The 24,347-nt window shown below is 52.4% G+C and overlaps 1 protein-coding gene across 1 annotated transcript; it reads left to right on the forward strand.

The window, feature by feature from the left end:
- Positions 1-516: 516 nt before the first annotated feature.
- Positions 517-15,425, forward strand: LOC135974413 (maestro heat-like repeat-containing protein family member 7). The gene is made up of 11 exons (XM_065562238.1): positions 517-1,059; positions 4,324-4,499; positions 5,060-5,197; positions 5,368-5,485; positions 6,608-6,748; positions 9,069-9,233; positions 9,821-9,976; positions 10,351-10,473; positions 11,103-11,202; positions 11,616-11,678; positions 12,684-15,425. The coding sequence occupies exons 1-11, from the start codon at positions 988-990 to the stop codon at positions 12,917-12,919; spliced, it is 1,488 nt and encodes a 495-aa protein (XP_065418310.1). The 5' UTR covers positions 517-987; the 3' UTR covers positions 12,920-15,425.
- The last annotated feature ends 8,922 nt before the right edge of the window (positions 15,426-24,347 follow it).

The following is a 24,347-nucleotide window of genomic DNA, read 5'->3' on the forward strand; positions in this document are numbered from 1 at the left end:
TGGGAGGTCGCGGGGGCCCCCAGGAAGCAATGGGGGGGGAAATGTGGCACGCCCGGGGGAGGAGGCGGGGCTGGGGATTTGGGGAAGGGGTTTGAAAGGGGTGGAGTTGGGGCGGGGCTGGGGGGGGGGTACGAAAAAAAAAGTGGGGGCGGCCAAAATTTTTTTTGCTTGGGGTGGCAAAAATCCTAGAGCCAGCCCTGCATATCAGAGGACTCCACTGAAACCCTCCCTCACACAGTTGTTGGCTGAGCGCTGCGGAGATCTGGGCCACGCTGCTGCATGCCCGCTCCCTTTTTTTTTTAAAGGGAATTTAATGCTGGTGAAAGGTGCCCCATTGACACCCTTGGATAATGAAGATCTCAGCTGCAGCCCAGGAAGTGATGATGAAGCTTCCTCCACACTGCCCCTAACAACACTCTGAGCTCATAGCTGGAGGGGCTGCCGACTAGGCAAGAAAGGCTCATTCAGCCTCCGTGTCCCGTTCAATCCCTGAACCTACCAACAAGGGCCAAGTGTGGTGGTTGACTCTGTAATGTGGACAGCGTGCACTGGGCACTGGTCCGAGACCCTTAGTTCATTTCATATAGGACATCTGCTGCCAGAGAAGCTGTATTAGCCATTAGCCATCAGCCTCTCGGTATTAGCCATCAGCCAGTAACAGGTCGTGACCAATTGAGGCCAGATTCACACTGGCAGCCTTGAGCTGAAATGCTCCATATCCTGTGTCAGTGATTCTCAATCTGAGGTCCATGGAGTCCTTGTTCATGCTCCACATTGAATTGCACAAGCTCTGGGGACTGGACTGCTGGGCAGGGCGTTGGCTCCACAGGAGGATTTCTCTTACAAAGAGGTTACATTGGTGAAGAGGTTTAATAGCTTTTCTCCTAAGCCATCCAGTCCCTCATGTTGCCATATTTCTGAATTTCTAGCAATGCGGCCGAGCTGTGGCAGTTCCTATCTGCTGACCCGGCCCTCGGAGGACAGGTGATGGAGAACCTGGTTGTGAAGCTGCAGAGTCACCACAGCTCTGAGCACCAAGCCTCTCACACGTCTGCTGCCGTAAGTCCCTGTTCGAACATCCATAGCCCCATACAGTTAAATCTATCCTATGTCTCCGTCACACGGCACACTCACCGCCAACGCGCCTCCTCATGCCAGGACATGATGTTGCAGGGCTTATTCCACACTGGTGTCCTCTTGTCCAGCCTCCTGGTTCTGCAACACTCCGCAGGTTCCATGGTCTGGCCCTCTGGCCACGTCACCTCTTCCAGGGTTAACAGAAAAGTCCAATATGGGAAAACCCAACATGTAGTGGTCTCTGTGCCAGGCCCTCAGCCCCCATCTGAGCCTCATCATTCTTGGTCTCTGAGTCCTGAGGTCGGTACTTTGCCTCTTGCTGGGGAACCCAGACCTGACCTCTGCTCTGGGTTCCAGCCCACGGACCCCATGATAGGCTGCTAAGGACTGTTCCTTCAATCCCTCACCACTTCCCTGAGCTGCTCCTCCCTTTTTCCTGCTTGTTAGCAACTCCCATGGGTCTGCAGCTTCTGCTTTTCCTGCCCTGGATTTGTGGCTCCTTGTGACTTCTTCCCACCCAACTTCTGAGGAACTTCCTCAAAGCTGTTCCCAGCCTCCCTGGCAGCAGCTGGGCTGTGTTTCAAACAGTCCTTCTGGTTTCCCTCCATAAGATAGGAGTCCCTGCCCCCTAGCCTTCCTCCTGGAGGTGGCATTTACTTCAGGCAGTCCCTCCACCTCTCCTGCAGGCAGGACTCCCCCAGTCTCCTCCTTTATGCTGGGTTATAAGTTAGCCAACTGTGGGGCCTTAGCCAGATTCTCCTGGTGGCCCTTTTCCCCCAGTCAGTCCTCAGGCTCAGAGGGTTCAGGCATAGGTGCTGGAACTGGGGGAACGGGGGTGCTGTAGCACCCCCTGGCTTGAAGCAGTTTCCATCATATACAGGGTTTACAGTTTGGTTCAATGGCTCTCAGCACCCCCACTACACAACGTGTTCCAGCACCCCTGGGTTCAGCCTTCTCCTGCTGGTGTTTTCTCTGCTAGGAGGGAGGAGGCAACATGTATGCTGAGCCCCTTCCTAAAGCTCATCCCAATTCACTGGGAGAGAGGGGAGTCCTGGCCCTCCCATTTTGCAAGGCTCCTGGTCCCAGGTCCTTACAGAAACATAACAGGAGTTCCTCCTGAGCACGACTTATTCCTTGGACCACTTCTTCCCTACCAGTATTTCCCAGCTCCTTACGTACATCAGACACCTCAAAATCTGACTGGGCCACGCCACGTGACAAGGGTGGGCTGACCCCTAGCACCGCTACCTTTACAGGGACAGACTATCCCCTCCGTTTTGGGGCTACTCCATAATGTCCTGACAAACCCTTGGGGGAGGGTTCCATTCATCGCATCCATGTTGGAGCTCTGAGAAACCCCTGTGACGCTGTCTGCCTTGGTGCAGCTCAGGATAGGGTTGCAGGCTAATTCACTCAGATGCTAACAGAAATCAAAGACGTCAAAAGCTATTGTAGTGTAATCAGGCAGTTCACCTGTGTGTTTGTTTAGTGCAAAGGAAAAGTTAAAGGAAACACTTATCTTTATAACCTGTTGATTGCTATTGTATTGTGTATATCCCTGTAATTAGTTAACCCTAGATCAAAAGTGTGCGTTGGTGTTAAAAGATGAGAATGAACTTGATGTGTAAAGTTTATGAAAACTAATGAAGGATTCTTGTTTGCTATTACATTACATTGGCATCGTGTATATCCCTGTAATTAAATTACCCATCAAACACAACTGGAGCCTTGGAAATGTAAATGAAGAAGACTGCTAACTTCAAAGCAAGGGCTACTGTGTTTGACAACGGGAATTCACAGACTAAGTCTGAATTTCCTGCTCATCAGAACCCACTTGGGTAAAGACACTGTTCAGATTGGTTTCTGGAAAAGCTATAAAACAGATGTCAAGGAATGATCCTGTATCTCTGACTGTTTGGACTCTTACAGGGAAGATGCCAAATGCAAAATGGAGATCCCCAGAAACATCTGGGTTCCTGAAAAGACTTTTAGGAAACCAAGAGATTACTACATCTCCGCTATCATTTGGGATTTACAAATTTTGACTCACCTGTTAATGTATTTTACCTCCTTTAACCTCTCAATAACTCTCATTTATTTTTCCTAGCTAATAAATCTTTAGTTAGTTTACTAGAGAATTGGCTGCCAGTGTTGTTTTTGGTGTGAGATCCAGAGTACCAATTGACCTAGGGTAAGTGACTGACCCTTTGGGGTTGGGAGTAACCTGATGTGGTGTGATTTTTGGTTTTAATAACCTTTAATCACAAAGTTCAGTTTGTCTGGGTGGCAAGATAGGCTGGAATGTCTAAGGGGACTGTCTGTGGTAAGACTGTCCTTGGTAAAACTGGTACTGTAATCCAGGAATGCACAATTGTTACTGGCTTTGTGAAATCCAGTTATAGAATATACTACTAGTTTGGGGTGCCTGCCCTGTTTTATGGCAGTCTGATCTAAGATTGGCACTCACGGTTGTGAACCACTCCAGAGAGCGTGACAATTGCCGTAGTCAGCACAGGAGTCACATGCCACAGGTCAATTGGGCTTAAAGATCATAACCCAACACTATTTAAAGTTTAAATTTGATATGGAAAGTTTTAAGGGTTAAAGATGAGTTACAATGGGTGAATCACAATCCTCTGAGAGTCTTGACTCAAAAGAACTTGAAAAAGCATGTAAAGAAAGGGGGCTATCTGTTAAGAAGAAAGCCGCAGAACACGAACTGAGAGATTTGCTCATGGACTTTGACCAAAAAGCAGGGTCTCAGCCCCCCTAGACCCCAGATGCAGAAGAAAAGGCCCCTCTGAGGCACTTGGAAGCCAAGAAACAATGCAAGCATGAAAGAATGACGGTGGAAGTCCAAATGAGGGAGAAGAAAGATGCCGAGGAAGCTGATGAAAGAGCCACTCTTCTCTTCATTAATTTATTCTCTCCCATTCTTAGTCCCATGAGGCATTACCCCCACCCCAAGCATGCTGTCTCTGCAGCCCCTGCAGGTCAGGAAGCTCTGCGAGATCCGAAATCAAAGCTAGGTCCCCTGTGTGGCAATGTCACCAGACTCCACAAGGCAAAGCCTTCAACCTGCCAGTGCCCGGCTTCCCCCGCCCTGCTGCTCGGGGCAGTTTAACTCGGTTTGTTTCTCCATGAATCAGGGGAGTTTCATAGCACATAAGCAGGAAGTCCTGAGAACTGACGCAGGAGGGAGTAGGATTTCCAAGTAAGCTTGTGTCTGTCTTGTTCCCTCTTCAGGCCACATGCGCCCTCTATGAGATGATCTCGGTGAGCAAGTCCAGAGATGCCACAACCCGCCTCTATCCTCAGCTGCTAATGGCTCTTCTTGTCGAAATCCATTTCAGCCTGGGACAGAGCATACCAGGGGATAAAGTCTCTGGAAGGGAAAGCAGCCGGCAGAGCCTCCACACCAGGTACTGCGCCTACTGGAAAGTCAACGGTCTAATTACATGGACAGTCATAGAGAAGTCATAGTTCTCTTCTCCAGCTCTCATGTGGCCCCTGCAGGTTTTCCATAACTCTCTAATTCTGAGGGAGTTAGCAGGCAGGGCTTAGGTTGCAAGGGTGTCTCTCAGTGGTAAATGACATACCGACCAATGCACTGCAGAGGAAGTAGAAAGACTATCCCAGCAGCTATGGGGAGAAATTAGTGGGAGCCAATTTGCCAGTGTGTCAAAGGAATGTGGGTCCGACACTAAAGGGCTGAAGTTCTCCTGTTCTGTGACATTGACGTGCCCTAGTGCTGATGTGCAATTGTCTGTAGGATTTGCTCAGAACTCTTTCTCTTTCTTCATATTATTAAATTGTATTACTATAGTGCCTAGGAACCCCAGTCACGAACCTGTGCCTTCCTAAGCTCTATTTAAACCATTGGTGTGTCTTTCCACACACAAGTGAATCCGTCACTCCCTGACAGACCTACCATGAGGGGGCTCCTGGCACTCAGTCACGCTGGTGTGTTGTTTGAATCTAGCTCTGCAGTGGAGGCTATAAAGATGCTGCTTCTCTGTGTTGGCTGCCGTTCCGAGCTGACTGTTATGGAGAAGGAGCAAGGCTGGATCCTCCTACAAAGCCCCCAAGATCACCTCCGTGGGGTGAGCCTGCTGGCCAGGTAATACACAAGCGTTTTCCATGCAGTCAGTCCTGCTAGTGGGGGCAATTCCAGAATGAAACATTCCTCACTTCTGGGCTGCCATGTGGCCCCAAGCTGACCCCTCACCCCCTTGTTGCAGAATGTGCTTCTTCCCTTACTAACAAAGGTATTTCTGCTTTGTGTCACAGAGCCATGGTGCACTATGCTTGCCCTGAGACCACAAGGATGCTGCTGGACCTAGTGATCCCGCTCCTCGACAGAGGTGATAAGAAACACAGGCTGACCATGATGGCCTTCTTTGTAGAAGTAAGTTTCATTAGCTGATGAGAGCAATTGGGTCTTGTGTCCTAGATTAGTGAGCAACTCCTTAAATCAAGCCTTTGAGACTCATTATTGCGCTACATAAACGATGAGCTTTATTGGTCATGTCCACATTGCCAGGTGTCCATGCAGCACTGACTAGGCTCCCCCAGTCCTGTCCCAGCACGCTCAGTGTAAAATCTGAGATGGATCCTTTAGGGGATCATTGGTTGCTCCAAAGTTGTAATCAGGAGCCTGATGGGAATATCCAAGAAACTAAGGTTCTGTAGAACAGCATCAGCCTGGACTCTCCCGAAGGGCAGCTGGGTCTCCTGTCGGCATCAGCCTTTCTGCAGGTCCATGAAAGGTTCCTCCCTGCGAAGTCACTAAGGAAAAGCAAAGAGGGGCATTGAGAGTGGGTATGGAGGAGAGAGGATCATGGTAAAAGCTCCCCCAGATGCAGGATCATTAGCTCTGAATGTGGCGAGCAATCTTTAACCTTCTCTATTGGATGGGTTAGTTAGAGGCACATCACCAGGAATGAGGTGGCTCTATAGTCCATCGCTAGGTTGTCCTCCCCATTTCCACGGGTTCTGTCTGGCTAGTTCCTATTGACAGTTTTCAGGGATTGTCTCCTCATCTAACTCATTAAGGGATGGGGTTTAATTCTCTCCTCACCAGGAGTCCAATCCTGGGCCCATTGCGATCAATGGCAAAACTTCCACTGACTTCAGTGGGGTCAGGATTTCAACTCAGGGGTTTGATTTCTCAGTCCCAGCTTTCGCATTATCTCAGAGCGGCTTGTTCTGCTTCACAGGGTCACCACGAGGGGTTCGGCTGCTCTTGGCAAACCCCCAGATGCACAAGAGTCCGCCATACAAATGGTCACTGAACATTTTGTTGCCCTACATGTTCTCCTGGAGGGTAGAGCAGCTCTGCTAACGCCTATGGCTGAGTCTAGTGCTAACGGCCAGGAAGTCAGTGGGAGGACTGGGTGTCACACACAAAGTGGGGCTGATGTATAGCAATGGACGGTACAACATGGAGGTTATGATGCCTCTCCACAGAACCGACACACAAAGTTTTCCGGTAAGCACCTGCTGCTGATTCGCTCTGTGTTGTTTTCAGCTTCTGCGTTACGAAGAGGCCAAGAAGCTCCCACATCCAGACACTTTGGACCGTCTCGAGGAGTGGACAAAACACCCCAGCCCAGTTTTCCGTTCACTTGGTCTAAGAGGACTCAGCATCCTGGCAACCCAACCAGGGAAGGTGAGAGCCCAGGCTTGGTTAACTGGAAAACGACGAGGTGGCTGTGACCCAGTGGACTGAGTTCTGGGCAGGCAGTGAGGCACAGTGTTCTGAGCCCACCTCTGCTGCTGGCTTGCTGACCCTCTCGGTGCCTCCATTTCCCCAGCAGGAACGGGGATCACAACGGCCCCTCAATGCAGATCTTTCCTCGGAGAGTATTTTAGATGGGATTTTACTGCTTGGATTTCAGGTGGACGTTATCATTCTCCTAGGGCTACCACACGTCCGGGTTTCCCCGGACATGTCCGGCTTTTCGCTCTTTAAATAGCCGTCCGGGGGGGATTTCTAAAAATCTAAAAATGTCCGGGATTTCCCCCCAGTCGGCTATTTATCGACCGAAAAGCGGCTGACAGGGCGGCCGAGCGCCCCTCGCATTGGGGCGTCGGCAGCCAAAGCCCCTTCCCAACTCCCCCCATCCCCTGCAGCCGTAGCACGCCGCCCGGCAGCGCTGGGGGGCAGGCTGTGCACCTATGAGGGAACGCGGCGGCGGGGCTGGCAGCGGCGGCCAGAGCCCCTCCCCCACTCCCCCCCCCCTCCACCGCCTCAGCACGCCGCTCGGCAGCACTCGGGCGGGGCGCTCCTTGGGGCGTGGAGCCAGACACCTGCTCTAAGCCGAGTGGCACGGTAAGGGGGCCGGGGAGTTGGAGAAGGGGGGCAGTCAGGGGACAGGGAGCGGGGGGGGGGGTTGGATGGGTCGGGAGTTCGGGGGGGCTGTCAGGGGGGCAGGGGTGTGGAGAGGGGTTGGGACAGTCAGGGACAGGGAGCAGGGGGGGTTAGATGGGTCGGGGGTTCTGGGGGGGCTGTCAGGGGGCGGGAAGTGGGAGGGAGTGGCTAGGGGGCAGGGCTACCCCCCCACCAATGGAGTGTCCTCTCTTTGAAAGTTCAGATATGGTAACCCTAATTCTCCCCCATGCAAATTACCCCAGCAGCATTCTTGTTCCTTCTTGGAGAGACCATTCCTGGTGCTGTCACAAAGGAAGACCTTGATTGGTCTAAAGACCTTAGCGAGCACACAGGGCCCTGTCTCATCGCCCCCTCCAGTGGCAAGACCCAACATTGCAGCACTGCCTCAGTTTTCCCCTCCTCGGCTTGACTTCACAAACACCTCGTTCAATAACACCCTTATTCAGGCTCATTTATTAAGACAAACAAGCCTTTGAAGGCCAAAGATAAAACCCTCAGAATCAAACCTGACAGTGTCCAATGGACTAAAAATCAGAAACAGGATCTTCTGCCATTACCACATCTCCTCTTCTGAGCTCACTCAACAAAGGTTCCACCCTGTCCTTAGTAAACATAAGAAAACTTAACTTTGGCCCCCTTCCTGGGCACCCCTTCTGCAAGCTTTTTGCCCCCAGGCTCTGCGGAGTTCTTTGTTCTCTTGGGGGAGGACTGCTTCCCAAGGCTTCCTCCCTGGAGGCCCTTTTCCCCCATCAGATTCCCCCTGCCTTCCCTCCCAGGGTACTCTAGGAGCCACTCCCCCCTGCTCCTGCTTCCCCTTCCTTCCTGACAGCCCAAAATAGTTCTCTCCTCCTCCGCTGCATCTGATTAATGCATGGGGCTGGCTGGCCCCAAAGTCTCTGGCCCTGAGAGACGCAGAGCACTCTCTTAGAGAGTGTTTGTGACCCTGCCCCCAAATGATATTTCAATGCCTTGCACTATCAGGTCCAAGTTTCTCAAACTTTGCAGAGGGTTCAGCTCTCACCTAGGACTCACCATGGGCCAGGTTGATTTTTTCCCCCAGGTTTCACCATTTGGGGGATTGTCTGCATGGGAAAAGAAGGTGGCTAGAAGTTTTTGTTTGTTTGTTTGTAAGTGGAAAAACTGCCCTACAGCTCAGAGACGCAATCACCCCAGGAAAAAATCACAATTGACTGGGGAGACAGCATGGAACATTTCCATCCAAAAAGGGAATGTTTTTAGGAGCGTATCAAAAGGAGCAACTAGAATGGAAACTGTGTACCAGCCTTAACTATGGAGATTGCTGCCAGCATCTGCTATAATAATAATTAATAGCACGTAGAAAAGAGAGAAAAGCCCCGAAGCAAACCACAGCTTTGCCCGCCCTACACCAGAACGACCCGGGACGGGGTTAGGATTCACTGATTGCCTCGTCAGGCATCCCCATCGATTCTAAAGCACCACGCCTCCGACTGTGGAGACGGAGCTTCTCTCTGACTTGGTGCCATGGGGTAGAATAAACACAGCCCTGGCACTGTGGCATGTACTCACTGGAGGGCTGGGAGATCTGATGAGCCCCCCCATGTGTGTGTGTGTGTAGGTGGAACAAGTCAAGGCCCTGCTGCCTGCCATCCTTTGGGGCTCGGATGAGATGGATGATGGGAGTATTCTGGAGGCCATCTCAGCTGTTCAGAACCTTCTGCAGAGCCTGGATGGGAGTGAGCTCACCAGCGTGGCCAGGAAGCTAATCCCCTTACTCGATGCTGTAAGTCAGGGGCTCTTGACCTGCCCATCCCCAGCCAGGCAGTGTTGTGACTCTGGAGTCGTAGTGGTGGCATATCTGACCTGATCAGTTCCGAGCCATTGCCTGGGCCTCAGGCATTGGTGACACCTCTGTCTCTCGTGTTCTCTGTGTGTGGCATGCAACCGTTTGGTCTCCTGAGGACTGATCTGCTTTAATCTAACTCAAGTTAACATGCTCAATGTAGTGGTCATGGGGTGAAATGTAATGTACTGTGCTTTGGAGTCTAGATGAATGAATGGCCCTTAAATGCTATGAAACTATGAAAGTGTTGAACCCATTAAAGAAACCCCCCAAAGAGCCCTTCACTGTGGATGGAGCCAGCACTTACAGGAGGCCTCCAGGGAAATTTAGGAACCACTGTCCTAACCTGTGTTGTCTGCCCCTCCACCCAAACCTTTCTGCAAATGGGTGCCCTCTTGGTGGGCAGACCATGGAGTTATTAGTCAGACTGGCCCCTATCTGTGGTTTGCATTGTGCCGAGCTCACCCTGTAAGGAGAGTGTGAAGCTCCCTCGGTGAGATCCCCTCATGGTTGTGTGTCCATCACAGGTGAGACCCCAGGTGCGCTCTGCTGCCATCATGCTGTTTACAGAGTTGCTTAACACAGTGAAGAGGAGGCAGAAGCCCCTGCTGCAGGAGGAAGTGACCCGCAGCCTGGTCCCACTGCTCCTTCACTTACAGGACGAGGACCCTGACGTGGGCAAGGTGAGTCCCGCTGCCATGTGCTCCCTGGTGCAGCAGGCCCTGACTGCTCCAGCTCTCCTGCTAGGTCTGTCTCCAGAGCCGCCTCCCAAAAGTGAAAAATCTCAGCCCTACCCGCTTACCCAAGCAAGTTCCCTGGCCTTCAATGGACACACAAGTGGAGATGTTTTATGGCTCCCAGCAGCCACTTCCTAAGATCAAACGCCAGGAGCCTCCACTAATAGGAACAAAGAGACACCAAGGGTCAGCAGGATACCATGTGACCCCCACATTCCTTTCCCTCATTGATCATTTCAGCTGGCTTTTCACTGCAGAGTTACCACAGATTCCAGCTCTTCTCATGATGCAAACTCTCCTTGTCCCATCTTGTGTTGCAGAGGTGTCAGAAAGCCTTGGCTGGGTGTTTTCAGCTCCTGGGATGGTCTTGTCCTAAGCAGATTAACAGCAAGAAGGCTTGGCACACCCATCCCCGGGTGGTGGACAAGATCTGCCAGCACTTTGTAAGTGAACAATCGGCTTCTCGTGAGTGCTGCTTCTAGATGTGGGACCGGAAACGTGTTCCCTCACTCACTGCTCTGATTGCATGTCTAGTACTAGCATACTGCACTCTGGCTTCCTCTTAGAAGCACCCAGCTCCCCCTCTCCTCCCAGTGCCTGTCAGATCTGAACAGCCAGACCTGGCCAGGAGTTCAGTACGGAGGTGAAAGCTCACAACATAAAGAATCAGTTGATGGCAAAAATGCCTTCCGAATCCTGCAGGAAACTGGATGTCCCCATTTTTCACCTTACCCCAGCCCATTGGCCACTTCTGCACCGTATTTCCTATGCTCTGCACCCTCTCTAATGTCCTCCCCAGATGAAGCCCATACAACCAGGCTTCAGTGTTCTCTAGTGCCAGGCTCCAGCCCTGCAGTGCCAGCAGCTCAGACACCAGCAATGTGTCTGGTGACACTTTGAAATGGTCATTTAATGACTCCCTGGCATGTAGATGGTCGCCCCCAGGATACATGGAGATGAGAGCTGCATTCTTCCCACCCCTCCAAGCCAAGCAGCTACCTGGAGATGAAATCTCTCTTCTCCTCACCCTGCGGCCCCAGCAACAAGAAGCTTCTTTGGTTTCTATTCCTAGGTGCTGAAGCTCAAGAGCGTATCTGACATCTTGCTCCAATGTCTGGATCACCTCCAAAGCCCCCAGGCTCCAATACGACGGGCAGCAGCCATCTTTATCGGTAACCACGACTTTTCTTAAGCAACTTCTATCTGAGAGGTTGTCCCGTGTTCTGCTTGGAGGGCACTAGCAGCAAGAATTAACCCCCTGGGATCCTAATGTCTAGATTTCCTGCCCTTGAGGCAGTTGGGCTGGGGATTATATCAAAAGGCCTGGAGCAAATTACAACCCTACCCTCCAGCTCCACCGACTGGAATCCCTGTGGGACTGCAGCAATACCATAGCCATTGGCAATCAGGCTCTCTATATCTTCCAAGACATGAGCCTCTTTGTCTTGGAGCTTGTGGACTTGTCTGATTATCCCAGGGACCACTTGAAAGCTGTTTTGCTTGTTGGAAAGACTGACATTTTTTAAAAGGTAGCCCCAGGGGAGGTGAAAACTCCTGCAAGATTCATTTCCATTGTACGTTCCAGGTTGCACTGTTCAAAGCTCAGAGCCCGCCATGGTCAGGCAAGAGAAGGAGCTGATACTTCAGTGTAAGTAGTTGCCACATGGCTGTGTTTGCATGTGGAAGGAGAGCTCATGCTCCTTGTAGAATATCAGGGTTGGAAGGGACCTCAGAAGATCACCTAATCCAACCCCCTGCTCAAAGCAGGACCAATCCCCAGATAGTGTTTGTTTTTTAAACCCCGGTTCCCTAAATGGCCCCCTCAAGGATTGAACTCACAACCCTGGGTTTAGCAGGCCAATGCTCGAACCACTGAGCTATCCCTCCCACTTGTGAACCAGTCTAGGAAAAAGTGCAACTCCCCCGCCATGCTGCTGCATTGAGTTCAATTTAGACGTGGCCAGAGGTAGTGTTGAGAGAGCCTGGACATCAGTCCCAGCTTTGTTTTCTCTGATGTCAGGCGTCACTTCCATCTCCAGGTGCCAGAAGGTTTTACCAGGAGAAAGTAAATGCCAGGCAGGGTGAGAGGCCCTGGCATGTGTCAGGGAGATGGTGCTAAGGAGGTGGATGCCCCAGAATGCAGTGGAAGATGGTGCTGCCAAGGGCAGATGTCCCTGAGGACTTAAGCGGTTATCAGCTGGCGATGACACTGATAGCCCTGGTGGGTCCAGAGCATCTGGGAGGAGTTAGTTGCTGTGGAAGATCAGGGGCGGCTCCAGGCACCAGCGCAGCAAGTGCGTACCTGGGACGGCAAGCCACGGGGGGCGGAGTGCCGGTCGCCGTGAGGGCGGCAGTCAGGCAGCCTTCGGCGGCATGCCTGCGGGAGGACCGCCGGTCGCGCAGCTTCGGCGACAATTCGGCGGCAGGTACGCTGAAGGCGCGGGACCAGCAGATCACCGACAGAAACGCCGCTGAATCTACGTGACCAGCGGACCGCCCGCAGGCATGCCACCAAAGGCCGCCTGACTGCCGTGCTTGGGGTGGCCAAAAACATAGAGCCGCCCCTGTGGAAGATACAGAGGCCCATGGTGCAGGTGCTAGGGCATGCTAATACGATATGTGTTTTGACCTGAGCTTCCTCTCTCTGTCTCAGCTCTCAGTGGCCTGCAGCAAGATCCGGATTCCTCTGTCTGTGTCAGTGTCTCACGGGCCATTCAGCAAGTTCGGGATGGTGGCAGAAACCAGTCACCTCAGACCCTAGGAGCTAGATTCAGGAACCTGTTCTGCTGCTTGACTGGCCAGGAGGAAAGGGAAAATGCTCCTGACAGAGATCTCTTGGGTGGCCCGGACCCTTCCCAAAGCCACCAATGGGACTCAGGAGGGCCCTGAGTTCCCACAGAGAAGTTGGTGACTGGAGGAGGTCAGCTGAGCCACCACCCCAGCCCCGAAGCCAGTGTCTGCATGATCCTGTGGTAATTACCTGCATTGTTCCCCATGAGATGTAGGCAGCTGGGGATGAGTTTAAGTGACCCCAGTACTCAGCAGAATGACGGCTACTGGCTCCAGCTAAACAAAAAGGTGACAAGACTGTTAGTGTAAAACCAAGGGCATTTGCTCTCACGTCTCTGTCTTCCTTCCATAATGGAACGAGTTGCAAGATAGCTGGTTCATAACATCTGCCACGGCATTAATGACCTTTTCCCTTTCTTCTGATTAGCCTCCGATCTCTGATACAGTCTGTGTGACCTTGTAGGAAGAGATGGAATCTGGATGATGGGGATGGATCACTTGATAAATTGCCCTGTTCTGTTCATTCCTTCTGAAGCATCTGGCACTGGCCAGTGTCAGAAGATGGAATGCTGTGCTAGATGGACCACTGGTCTGATCCAATATGGCTGTTCGTATGATCCAGGCCTCTAGTTCCCCTTGGACAGTTAAATAAAACCCTTCATCTCTCCATCCATTGACATTATATAATCTCACTTTTCTTTAGACACTTGGGCCAGCACTTTCAAACATGGATGTCAAAAGTTAGATACCTAAATCCATACTTCTTCTTCAACGCTTAGCCGAACGGTCGGCCGTAGCAGTTGTTCACCATTGATCCGTTCCTGTGCTTGACGGGCCGAGAGCCCAACGTCGGAATAGACTTGAGGCACCCATGTAATAGGGGGCCTGCCTTTGGGCTGCCTGCAACCCTTGATTGGTGGAATTGTCTCTCGGATGTTACGAGCCACTCAGAGAACGGCGTTCGCCGGAACATCTTGTGGCATACTCGCGACATGTCTGAAAAGCATAAGACGCCGTCTGCGGACAATGGCCCCAGTAGTCTGTAGACCGGAGCGACCATAAACATCTGCTTTACAAATGAAGTCATTCCACTCTATGCCCAATATACAACGTTGGCATTTTATGTGGAAAGCCGCCAGCTTTGCCCACTCTGAGTGGCGCAGTCCCAATGTTTCGCAACCGTACAGCAGTACAGAGAGGATACAGCTCGATTAGATCCTGAACTTGGTTGTCGTGCCGAGATGATGTTGATTCCGTATTCATTGTAAACGACCCATGGCAGGGGCTGCAATGCCACACTCAGGCACCTAAATAAATGGCCTGACCTTTCTCAAATGCTGAATACCAAGAACTTCTCACTCGAATCTGCCGAAGCCGTGGCTGTTCAGCTCCTCTGAAAATCAATCCACTCGTTTAGATGCCTGAATATGAATGTTAGTGCCAGACTTTGGACAGTGACATAGGAAGACATTGGCCTGAGCCTATGCATGGACTCTCATCCTACAATCCAGCCCCTCAACAGATACGTCGCAGCTTCTGACTGTGAGCCATTCAGCTACAATGGGGAGGCCTAGATGCTATAAGTGAATTAACATGTAATGATAGATAGACAGATAGATAGATAGTATAAGCTATTCTTTCTACCATCTGCCGTACGGATTTGCTCTGTAGAGCTTGCTGTCCCTGTTACTCATGGGTATTTATGTTGCAGAGCCCCACATGAGAGAGGGAAGGATTTCAGGCCCAAGGCCCAAGTGGGGCAGGAAGACGCACACGGTCACCTCAGTTGCCATCTTTGCTGAGGTAAGTTTTGTTGACTTGTTGAACTGAGATTGCAGAGCGTTGCTCAGTCCCATATTCTCACAACTGGCAGTGCCCCATATGTATGTCTGGGGCACCTTGCATCCTCATTTCTCTCACGTCTCTGTCTTCCTTCCATAACAGGATGAGTTGCAAGACAGCTGGTTCATTACATCAGCCACGGCATTATTGACCTTTTCCCTTTCTTCTGATTAGCCTCCGATCTCTGATACATTCTTTGTGACCTTGTAGGAAGAGATGGAATCTGTGCATTAGCCCTCTCATGCTATGGAGCCACGAGAAGGTTTGACAGCAGAAGTAGATGCAGTGTGGACGAATCTACGAGGGACTAACAGGTTCATGCCATATAGCAGGCCTGCACAACATACGGCCCGCGGTGGCGTGCCTGCCCGCCGACAGGAGCCAGCAATGCGGGCGGCTGAGCCCAGCTGCGGTGGCGGGGCTTTCAGGCGCCCCCCCCAAACCCAATGCCGGCGCAAGGATATTTTTGCGCCCTCGCGCGCCACTGTCTCCCCTGCCCCAAGCAGGACACGGGCACGGAGCCCTCGCGCGCTGCCGGCCCCACCCCCGCCCCAAGCGGGACACAGGGATGGAGCCACTCGCGTGCCGCCACGCCTCCACCCCCTCCGCCCCCCGCGCCCCAAGCGGGACACGGGGATGGAGGCCTCGCGCGCCACTGCGCCTCCACCCGCCCCTGCCCTAAGCGGGACACGGGGATGGAGCCCTCGTGTGCCGCCATGCCTCCCGCCCCCCGACCCAAGCGGGACACGGGGATGGAGCCCTCGCACGCTGCCACACCTCCACCCCCCCCGCCTCAAGCGGGACACGGGGATAGAGCCCTCGCACGCCACCACGCCTCCCCCCCCCCCCCCGCGCCGCAAGTGGGACACGGGGATGGAGCCCTCGCACGCCACTGCGCCTCCACCCGCCCCCCCCGCCCTAAGCGGGACACGGGGATGGAGCCCTCGCACGCTGCCAACGACTCCACCCCCCCCCGACCCAAGCGGGACACGGGGATGGAGCCCTCGCACGCCGCCGCACCTCCACCCGCCCACGCCCTAAGCGGGACACGGGGATGGAGCCCTCGCGCGCCGCCACGCCTCCAACCCCGCCCCACGCCCCAAACGGGACACGGGGATGGAGCCCTCGCACGCCGTCACGCCCTCCACACCCCCCCCCGCCCCAAACGGGACACGGGGATAGAGCCCTCGCACGCCGCCATGCCTCCACCACCCCCGCGCACCGCAAGCGGGACACGGGGATGGAGCCCTCGCGCGCCGCCGCGCCTCCACCACCGCCCCGCACCGCAAGCGGGACACGGGAATGGAGACCTTGCGCGCTGCCGCGCCTCCACCCCCCCCCCGACCCAAGAGGGACACGGGGATGGAGCCCTTGCACGCTGCCACGACTCCAACCCCCCCCGACCCAAGAGGGACACGGGGATGGAGCCCTCGCACGCTGCCACGACTCCACCCGCCCCCACCCCAAGTGGGACATGGGGATGGAGTCCTCGCGTGCCGCCATGCCTCCACACACCCCCCCGCCCCAAAACGGAACATGGGATGGAGCCCTCGCGCGCCGCCGCGCCTCCACCTGCCCCCGCCCTAAGCGGGACACTGGGATGGAGCCCTCGCGCGCTGCCACACCTCCACCCCCCACGACCCAAACGGGACACAGGGATGGAGCCCTCGCGCGCCGCCGCGCGTCCAACCCCGCCCTCCCGGCCCCAAGCGGGACACGGAGCCCGCGCGCACGGCTGCCCCTCCCCACTGCCCCAAGCGGGACACGAGCACCGGAGCGCTCGCCCCCCCGCAGCGGGACACGGGCTCAGCCACCGCCCCCGTCCTGAGCGCTTTTTGGCCCACCCTCCCCCCCCGGACTCCTGCCCCATCCAACCCCCCGCGTTCCTTGATGCCCCCCCGGAAACCCCTGCCCCATCCACCCCTTTCCCTGTCCCCTGACTGCCTCCGCACCCCATCCAACTCCTCTCCTGATTCCCCATCCAAACACCCCTTCTCCCTGTCCCCTGACCACCCTTGGAACCCCTGCCCCGACTGCCTCCCACCACCCCATCCAACCCCTGCTCCTTCCTGACTGCCCCCCGGGACCCTTGCCCCCATTCAATCCCCCTGTTCCCTGCCATCTGACCGCCCCGACGCCTATCCACCCCCCACCACCTCCCTGAACTCCCCTGCCCTCTATCCAACATCCCCTCCCTGCTCCCTTACCGCGCTGCCTGGAGGTGGCTGGCGGCGCTACAGCCGCGCCACTGGGCTGGAGCCGGGCCACGCTGCCACCGCGCAGTGCCTGGAGCACTGGGTCAGTCTGAGCTTGCAGCCCCCCGGCTTCCCGCGAATCAGCTGTTCGTGCAGGAAGCCTGGGAGGGCTGAGAAGCAAGCGGCGGCTTCGCACTCAGGCCCAGGGAGGCGGAGCGGAGGTGAGCTGGGGCGGGGAGCGGTTCCCGTGCGCGCCCCTCCCCCCGGGTTACCTGCTGTGGCGCGGGCGGCTCCCCCCACCCCAGCTCACCTCCGCTCCGTCTCCGCCTCCCTGGGCTTGAGCGCGAAGCCGCCGCTTGCTTCTCTGCCCTCCCAGGCTTCCCGCGCGAACAGCTGATTCACGGGAAGCGGGGGGAGGGGGAGAAGCGGGGCGGAGTGTTCAGAGGCGGAGGCGGAGCGGAGGTGAGCTGGGGCCGGGGAGCAGGGCGGAGAGCTGGAGCACCCATGGGGTCGGCTCCTAAGGCGCCACTTTTGGATAATGTGCTCAGGGGGAGCAGCCGCTCCCTCTGCTCCCCCCCAGCTACGGTCCTGGTCACTTCAACTTACCGGTTGTTAAATTTAGAAGCCCTTTTAGAACCGGTCCCGCGCAGGACAACTGGTTCTAAAAGGGCTTCTAAATTTAACAACTGGTTCCCGCGAACCGGCTCCCGCTCACCACTGGAGACTCCCCTTGCCGCTCTCACCCTAGGAGCCAGAGACCTCCCAGCAGGGCTGGTGAGTGCGGCCAGGGAAGGGGGAAGGGTGTGGTGGAGTGAGTGTCTGGGAGGTGTGCGGGGGGTGCTGGGCTGTGAGGGTGTGGAGGGCGCTGGGCAGTGGGGGAGGTTTGTGTGTTTTGGGGTGCTAGGCAGTGGGGGCCTGTTGGGGGGTGCTGGGCAGTGACAGAGATCTGTGTGTGTCAGGGCACTGGGGGTCTGTGTGGGGCATTGTTTAGTTGTGGTGGTGGGGCTGTGGGAAGGGCACTGGGAGGGAGGGAGGAGAAATCTGTGTGTATTGGGAACTAGCGAGTGGGGGTTTTTTCTTTTACCTTAATTATACTATCTTAGGAGCCCGCTATAACATAGTACCAAGGTTCAATACAAAGTCATATAAAAGTTATACAAAAATGCATAATGCAGAGAGTTATCTACAACTGCATTGATTGACTGCTGTGTGCAGTAATATAGTGACCCCTGGCCCTACAGGCTTCCACACGCCGTCAGTGCCTTGCTAGTGTGCCATGCGCCGTGAGATATCTCTTCTCTTTGTGTGTGACTGTGAGTGTTTCCCTTGTGTGTGAATTTATTCAACAAAATCTTGAGCTTCATAATGGATACCATGAGTGAAAAAAAAAAGAGAAAAATAGAATCAGAGCACAGAGTTTTCAACACTGAATGGACGAATAAATACTTATGTACTATTTCCAAAGACAAAATACTGTGCCTCGTGTGTCGCGAAACGTTAGCCGTTTCGAAAGAATACAACCTTCGGTGGCACTTTGAAACTAAGCATCCCAATCTCGCCAAATTGAGCCCAAATGAAAAAATAATTAAAGCAGCCAGTTTAGCGAAAAACCTTAGTAGAGAACAGAAAATTTTCAAGAAAGTGAGCACTGAGAACGATACAGTTACTAAAGTAAGCTTTAAAATTTCTAAGGAAATTGCTGCTGCTGGAAATGCTTCACAGAAGGCGAGTTATTAAAAAAGCCTGTAGGTCCAGGGGTCACTATATTACTGCACCCAGCAGTCAATCAATGCAGTTGTAGATAACTCTCTGCATTATGCATTTTTGTATAACTTTGATATGACTTTGTATTGAACCTTGGTACTATGTTATAGCGGGCTCCGAAGATAGTATAATTAAGGTAAAAGAAAAATTTCTTCTGTGCAAATTTTTGAAGCAGAGTTCAAATTTGTGTGCCATGAGGCAAATGCGCCCAAGTGAGTAAAATGCTTATACATTTAAAAAGTTTTAATTTGCAATTTGTGTCAATTTATATGGGTTTTCAGATAGAGACATCATAAGTAAAAAAAGAAAAACAAAAGTTTGTGTTTTAAATTGAAAATTTTCCTAAAAAATATCAATAAATGATTATCAGCCAAGAATAAGATATGTAATTACAAATGCATTTTAATTTCTTTATTGGTCGAAATGTCAAAGACTGCTAAACTAACCTTACTGTTTTTGCCTGCGATCTTTTTCATTTGCCCATTCAATATAAATTCTGTCCAAATCTATCAGTCCTCAATCCAGCTGGTAACTCTTAATACACATCAGCACCCCACATAGAACCCCCCACTCGCTAGTTCCCCAATACACACAGATTTCTCCTCTCTCCCTCCCAGTGCCCTTCCCCACAGCCCCACCACCACAACTAAACAATGCCCCACACAGACCCCCAGTGCCCTGACACACACAGATCTTTGAGTGGGAGTTCCATTGGAGGAGAAGGTACCTGTATTTGCGTCTGTCTTTGCATTGCTTGTATGTGTAGAGGCCTGTAGGGGCAGCATGCTGGGCAGGCAGCTGAGCCCTGATTAGGGGGTGGAGCTTGGCTGAGGAGAGGGCCTATAAAAGCGGCCACCCAGCCAGGCAGCGGCAACAGCTGCGAGCAGCAGCACAGGAGGCAGCGAACAGGGCTGCTAACAGGAGTTTGAGTGGGAGTTCCATTGGAGGAGGTGGAAGGGGAGGCAGGAGGGCATGGTGCCCTGTGTGCTGTGTTTCCCCAGGTGCAGAGGGCACAGCTGAGCAGGCGGGCCCAGGCAACAGCAGCCATGAGCCAAGCCGCAGGTGACAATGCAGATGATTGCATGCGGCAGCTGCGGTATGTACATGGTCCTAGCAGCGGTACCTGAACAGAGGTATGTGTGCATGAACTGCCGCCTAATAGAACTGCTGGAAGAAAAGATCCGAGGCTTGGAGATGCAGGTAGATACCCTGATAGAGTTTAGAAGGGGGTTCGAGCACCTGATGGAGCAAAGGCAAGTGGGGGCTGAAGGGGAATGCTCAGGGGCACAGGTGGTAGCAGGGGCTAAGACCTGTGAGGGGGGAATGTCGGGGGAGAACAAGGGCAGTGGAAGCATGTGACTGTGAGAAGCAGGCAAAGGAAAAGGAGGGCCAGTGAAGGAGAAATAGAGCTCAGGAACAGGTTTGGGTGTTTGGAGAACGAGGAAGGGGTGCAGCAGGTGGTAACTGAAGGGGGCAGGGTGAGGAAAAAGAGACGAGCAGCTAGTCCCATAGAAAGAGGGGAGGAGTTGATGGAGACAGCACCAATTCTGGGCCCCAGGAGGATACAGGATGACGTAAGGGGGACTATAAGGGAAAATAGGAATGGACAGGGGTTGCAACTAGAGGGAACAGGGGATAGATTAGTAGATCGCACTGCCACCAGGCAAAGGCAAGTGTACGTGATTGGGGACTCCTTACTGAGGAGGTTGGACAGGCCTGTAACCAGGGCGGACCCAGAGAACAGAAGGGTGTGCTGTCTCCCGGGCGCTAAGATAGGGGATGTGGACTTGCGGCTGAAAAGGATCCTAAAAGGAGCAGGTAAGAACCCCTTGATCATCCTTCACGTAGGAACAAATGATACGGCTAGGTTCTCGCTAGAGAGAATCAAGGGAGATTATGCCAGGCTGGGAAGACGCTTAAGGAATTCGAGGCTCAGATCCTCTTCAGTGGGATTCTGCCTGTTCCTAGAGAAGGGCAGTAAAGGGGTGACAGGATTGTGATGACAAATAGTTGGCTAAGGGCGTGGTGCTATAAAGAGGGCTTTGGGATGTATGGCCACTGGGAGGCTTTCGGGGACAGAAAACTGTTCTCACGGGACAGACTTCACCTGAGTAGGGAAGGAAATAGACTTCTGGGAGGGAGGCTGGCTCATCTCATCAAAAGAGCTTTAAACTAGGAATTTGGGGGAGACGGTTGGGAGATGTCCAGTTAATCTCCACACCAGACTATAACATTGAGAGGGAGGACAATGAGATAAGAACAGATACAGCCAGGGGGAAGAGATTGGACATAAGGAGGGGGGGGTGGATACCAGACTAATGGGTCATACTAGCAGTACGGTGTCCATATCAAATGGGAGAATGAATGTGAGAGAGGCCTAAAGGCATAAATTAAGATGTTTATACACCAATGCGAGAAGCCTAGGTAACAAAATGGAGGAATTGGAGCTCCTGGTCCGAGAAATGAAACTGGATATTGTAGGAATAACTGAAACGTGGTGGAATAGTAGTCATGACTGGAGTACAGGTATGGAAGGGTATGTGCTGTTTAGGAAAGACCGGATCAAAGGTAAAGGTGGGGGAGTAGCATTGTATGTCAATAATGAGGTAAACTGTAAAGAAATAATAAGCGATGGAATGGATAAGACGGAGTCTGTCTGGGCATTACTCACATTGGGTAAAAGAACTACTAGAGCCTCCCCTGGGATAGTGCTTGGGGTGTGCTATAGACCGCCGGGATCTAGCCTGGAGAACTCATTAACGTTTTTAGGGAAGCAAATACTAATAGGAACTGTGTAATCATGGGAGACTTTAACTTCCCAGATATAGATTGGGGAACAAATGCTAGTAACAATAATAGGGCTCAGATTTTCCTAGACGTAATAGCTGATGAATTCCTTCATCAAGTAGTTGCTGAACCGACGAGGGGGGATGCCATTTTAGATTTGGTGCTGGTGAGTAGTGTGGACCTCGTTGAGGAAATGGTTGTAGGGGACAACCTTGGCTCAAGTGATCATGAGCTAATTCAGTTTGAACTAAATGGAAAGATTAACAGAATTAAATCGGAGACTAAGGTTTACGATTTCAAAAGGGCTAACTTTAATAAATTAAGGAGACTGGTTAGGGAAGTGGATTGGACTGTGGAAGGCGCCTGGGATTATTTCAAGTTGAAGTTGCAGGAGCTGTCAGAGGCGTGTATCCCAAGAAAGGGAAAACGGTTCGTAGGCAGGAGATTTAGACCAAGCTGGATGAGCAAGCATCTCAGAGGGGTCATTAAGAGAAAACAGGAAGCGTACAGGGAGTGGAAGAGGGGGGGGATCAGCAAAGAAACCTACCTTATTGAGGTCAGAGCATGTAGAGATGGAGTGAGAAAGCAAAAAGCCGAGTAGAGTTGGACCTTGCGAGGGAATTAAAACCAATAGTAAGAGCTTTTATAGCCATATAAATAGGAAGAAAACAAAGAAAGAAGAAGTGGGACCGCTTAAGACTGTAGATGGAGTGGAGATTAAGGATAATCTAGGCATGGCACAATATCTAAATGAATATTTTGCATCGGTATTTAATGAGGCTAATGAAAGGCTGAGGAATAGTAGAAGGGGGACGGATGGGAATAAAGGAGTGGGGATTGACATTACCGTATCCGAGGTAGAAGCCAAACTCAAACAGCTTAACGGGACTAAATCGGGCGGACCGGATGATCTTCATCCGAGAATATTAAAAGAACTGGCGCGGGAAATTGCAAGCCCGTTAGCGATAATTTTTAATGAATCCATAAACTCGGGGGTGGTACCGTTTGACTGGAGAATAGCTAATGTGGTTCCTATTTTCAAGAAGGGGAAAAAAAGTGACCCGGGTAACTACAGGCCTGTTAGTCTAACATCTGTAATATGCAAGGTCTCGGAAAAATTTTTGAAGGAGAAAGTAGTTAAGGACCTTGAGGTCAATGCCAATTGGGACAAATTACAACACGGTTTTACGAAAGGTAGATCGTGCCAAACCAACCTGATCTCCTTCTTTGAGAAAGTAACAGATTTTTTAGATAAAGGAAATGCAGTGGATCTAATATACCTCGATTTCAGTAAAGCGTTTGATACGGTACCGCATGAGGAATTATTGGTTAAATTGGAAAAGATGGGGATCGATATGAAAATCCAGAGGTGGATAAGGAACTGGTTAAAGGGGAGACTGCAGCGGGTCGTACTAAAAGGTGAACTGTCAGGTTGGAGGGAGGTTACCAGTGGAGTTCCTCAAGGTTCGGTTTTCGGTCCAATTTTATTTAATCTATTCATTACTGACCTTGGAACCAAATGTAGGAGTGGGCTGATAAAGTTTGCGGATGACACAAAGTTGGGAGGTATTGCCAATTCAGAGAAGGATCGGGATATTCTGCAGGGAGATTTGGATGACCTTGTAAACTGGAGTAATAGTAATAAGATGAAATTTAATAGTGAGAAGTGTAAGGTTATGCATTTAGGGATAACTAACAAGAATTTTAGTTATAAGCTGGGGACGCATCAGTTGGAAGTAACGGAAGAGGAGAAGGACCTCAGAGTCCTGGTTGATCGCAGGATGACTATGAGTCGGCAATGTGACGTGGCCATGAAAAAAGCTAATGCGGTCTTGGGATGCATTAGGCAAGGTATTTCTAGTAGGGATAAGGAGGTGCTGGTTTCGTTATACAAGGCACTGGTGAGAGCTCATTTGGAGTACTGTGTGCAGTTCTGGTCTCCCATGTTTAAAAAGGATGAAATCAAACTGGAACGGGTACAAAGAAGGGCCACTAGGATGATCCGAGGAATGGAAAATCTGCCGTATGAAAGGAGACTCGAGGAGCTCGGTTTGTTTACCTTAACCAAAAGAAGGCTGAGGGGGGATATGATTGCTCTCTTTAAATATATCAGAGGGATAAATACCAGGGAGGGAGAGGAATTATTTCAGCTCAGTACTAATGTGGACACTAGAACGAATGGATATAAACTGGCCGTCGGGAAATTTAGGCTTGAAATTAGACGACGGTTTCTAACCATCAGAGGGGTGAAGTTTTGGAACAGCCTTCCAAGGGAAACAGTGGGGGCGAAAGACCTCTCTGGCTTTAAGATTAAGCTTGATAAGTTTATGAAGGGGATGGTTTGATGGGAAACAGTGATTTTAGTCAATAGGTCAATAACAGTGGTCAATGATGGGATATTAAAAGTTACTACAGAGAACTTTTCCAGGAGGTCTCCAGTGGTGAGCGGGAGCCGGTTCGCGGGAACCAGTTGTTAAATTTAGAAGCCCTTTTAGAACCAGTTGTCCTGCGCGGGACCGGTTCTAAAAGGGCTTCTAAATTTAACAACCGGTAAGTTGAAGTGACCAGGACCGTAGCTGGGGAGGAGCAGAGGGAGTGGCTACTCCCCCCTGAGCACATTATCCAAAAGTGGCGCCTTAGGAGCCGATCCCATGGGTTCTCCAGCTTTCCGCCCCGCTCCCCGGCCCCAGCTCACCTCCGCTCCGCCTCCGCCTCTGAACACTCTGCCCCGCTTCTCCCGCTCCCCCCCCCCCCGCTTCCCGCGAATCAGCTGTTCGCGCGGGAAGCCTGGGAGGGCAGAGAAGCAAGCGGCGGCTTCGCGCTCAAGCCCAGGGAGGCGGAGACGGAGCGGAGGTGAGCTGGGGTGGGGGGAGCCGCCCGCACCACAGCAGGTAACCCGGGGGGAGGGGCGCGCAGGGGAACCGCTCCCCGCCCCAGCT

This window comes from Chrysemys picta, chromosome 11 (assembly GCF_011386835.1).
Source record: "Chrysemys picta bellii isolate R12L10 chromosome 11, ASM1138683v2, whole genome shotgun sequence".
NCBI lineage: Eukaryota > Metazoa > Chordata > Testudines > Emydidae > Chrysemys > Chrysemys picta.

What these genes read in the sequence shown, in the direction of transcription:
- LOC135974413 (XM_065562238.1), top strand. Translation starts at nt 988, where the DNA reads ATGGAGAACCTGGTTGTGAAGCTGCAGAGTCACCACAGCTCTGAGCAC. An exon ending in CCTCTCACACGTCTGCTGCC is followed by an intron (nt 1,060 to 4,323) that starts GTAAGTCCCTGT and finishes TTCCCTCTTCAG; the next exon opens with GCCACATGCGCCCTCTATGA. An exon ending in CGGCAGAGCCTCCACACCAG is followed by an intron (nt 4,500 to 5,059) that starts GTACTGCGCCTA and finishes GTTTGAATCTAG; the next exon opens with CTCTGCAGTGGAGGCTATAA.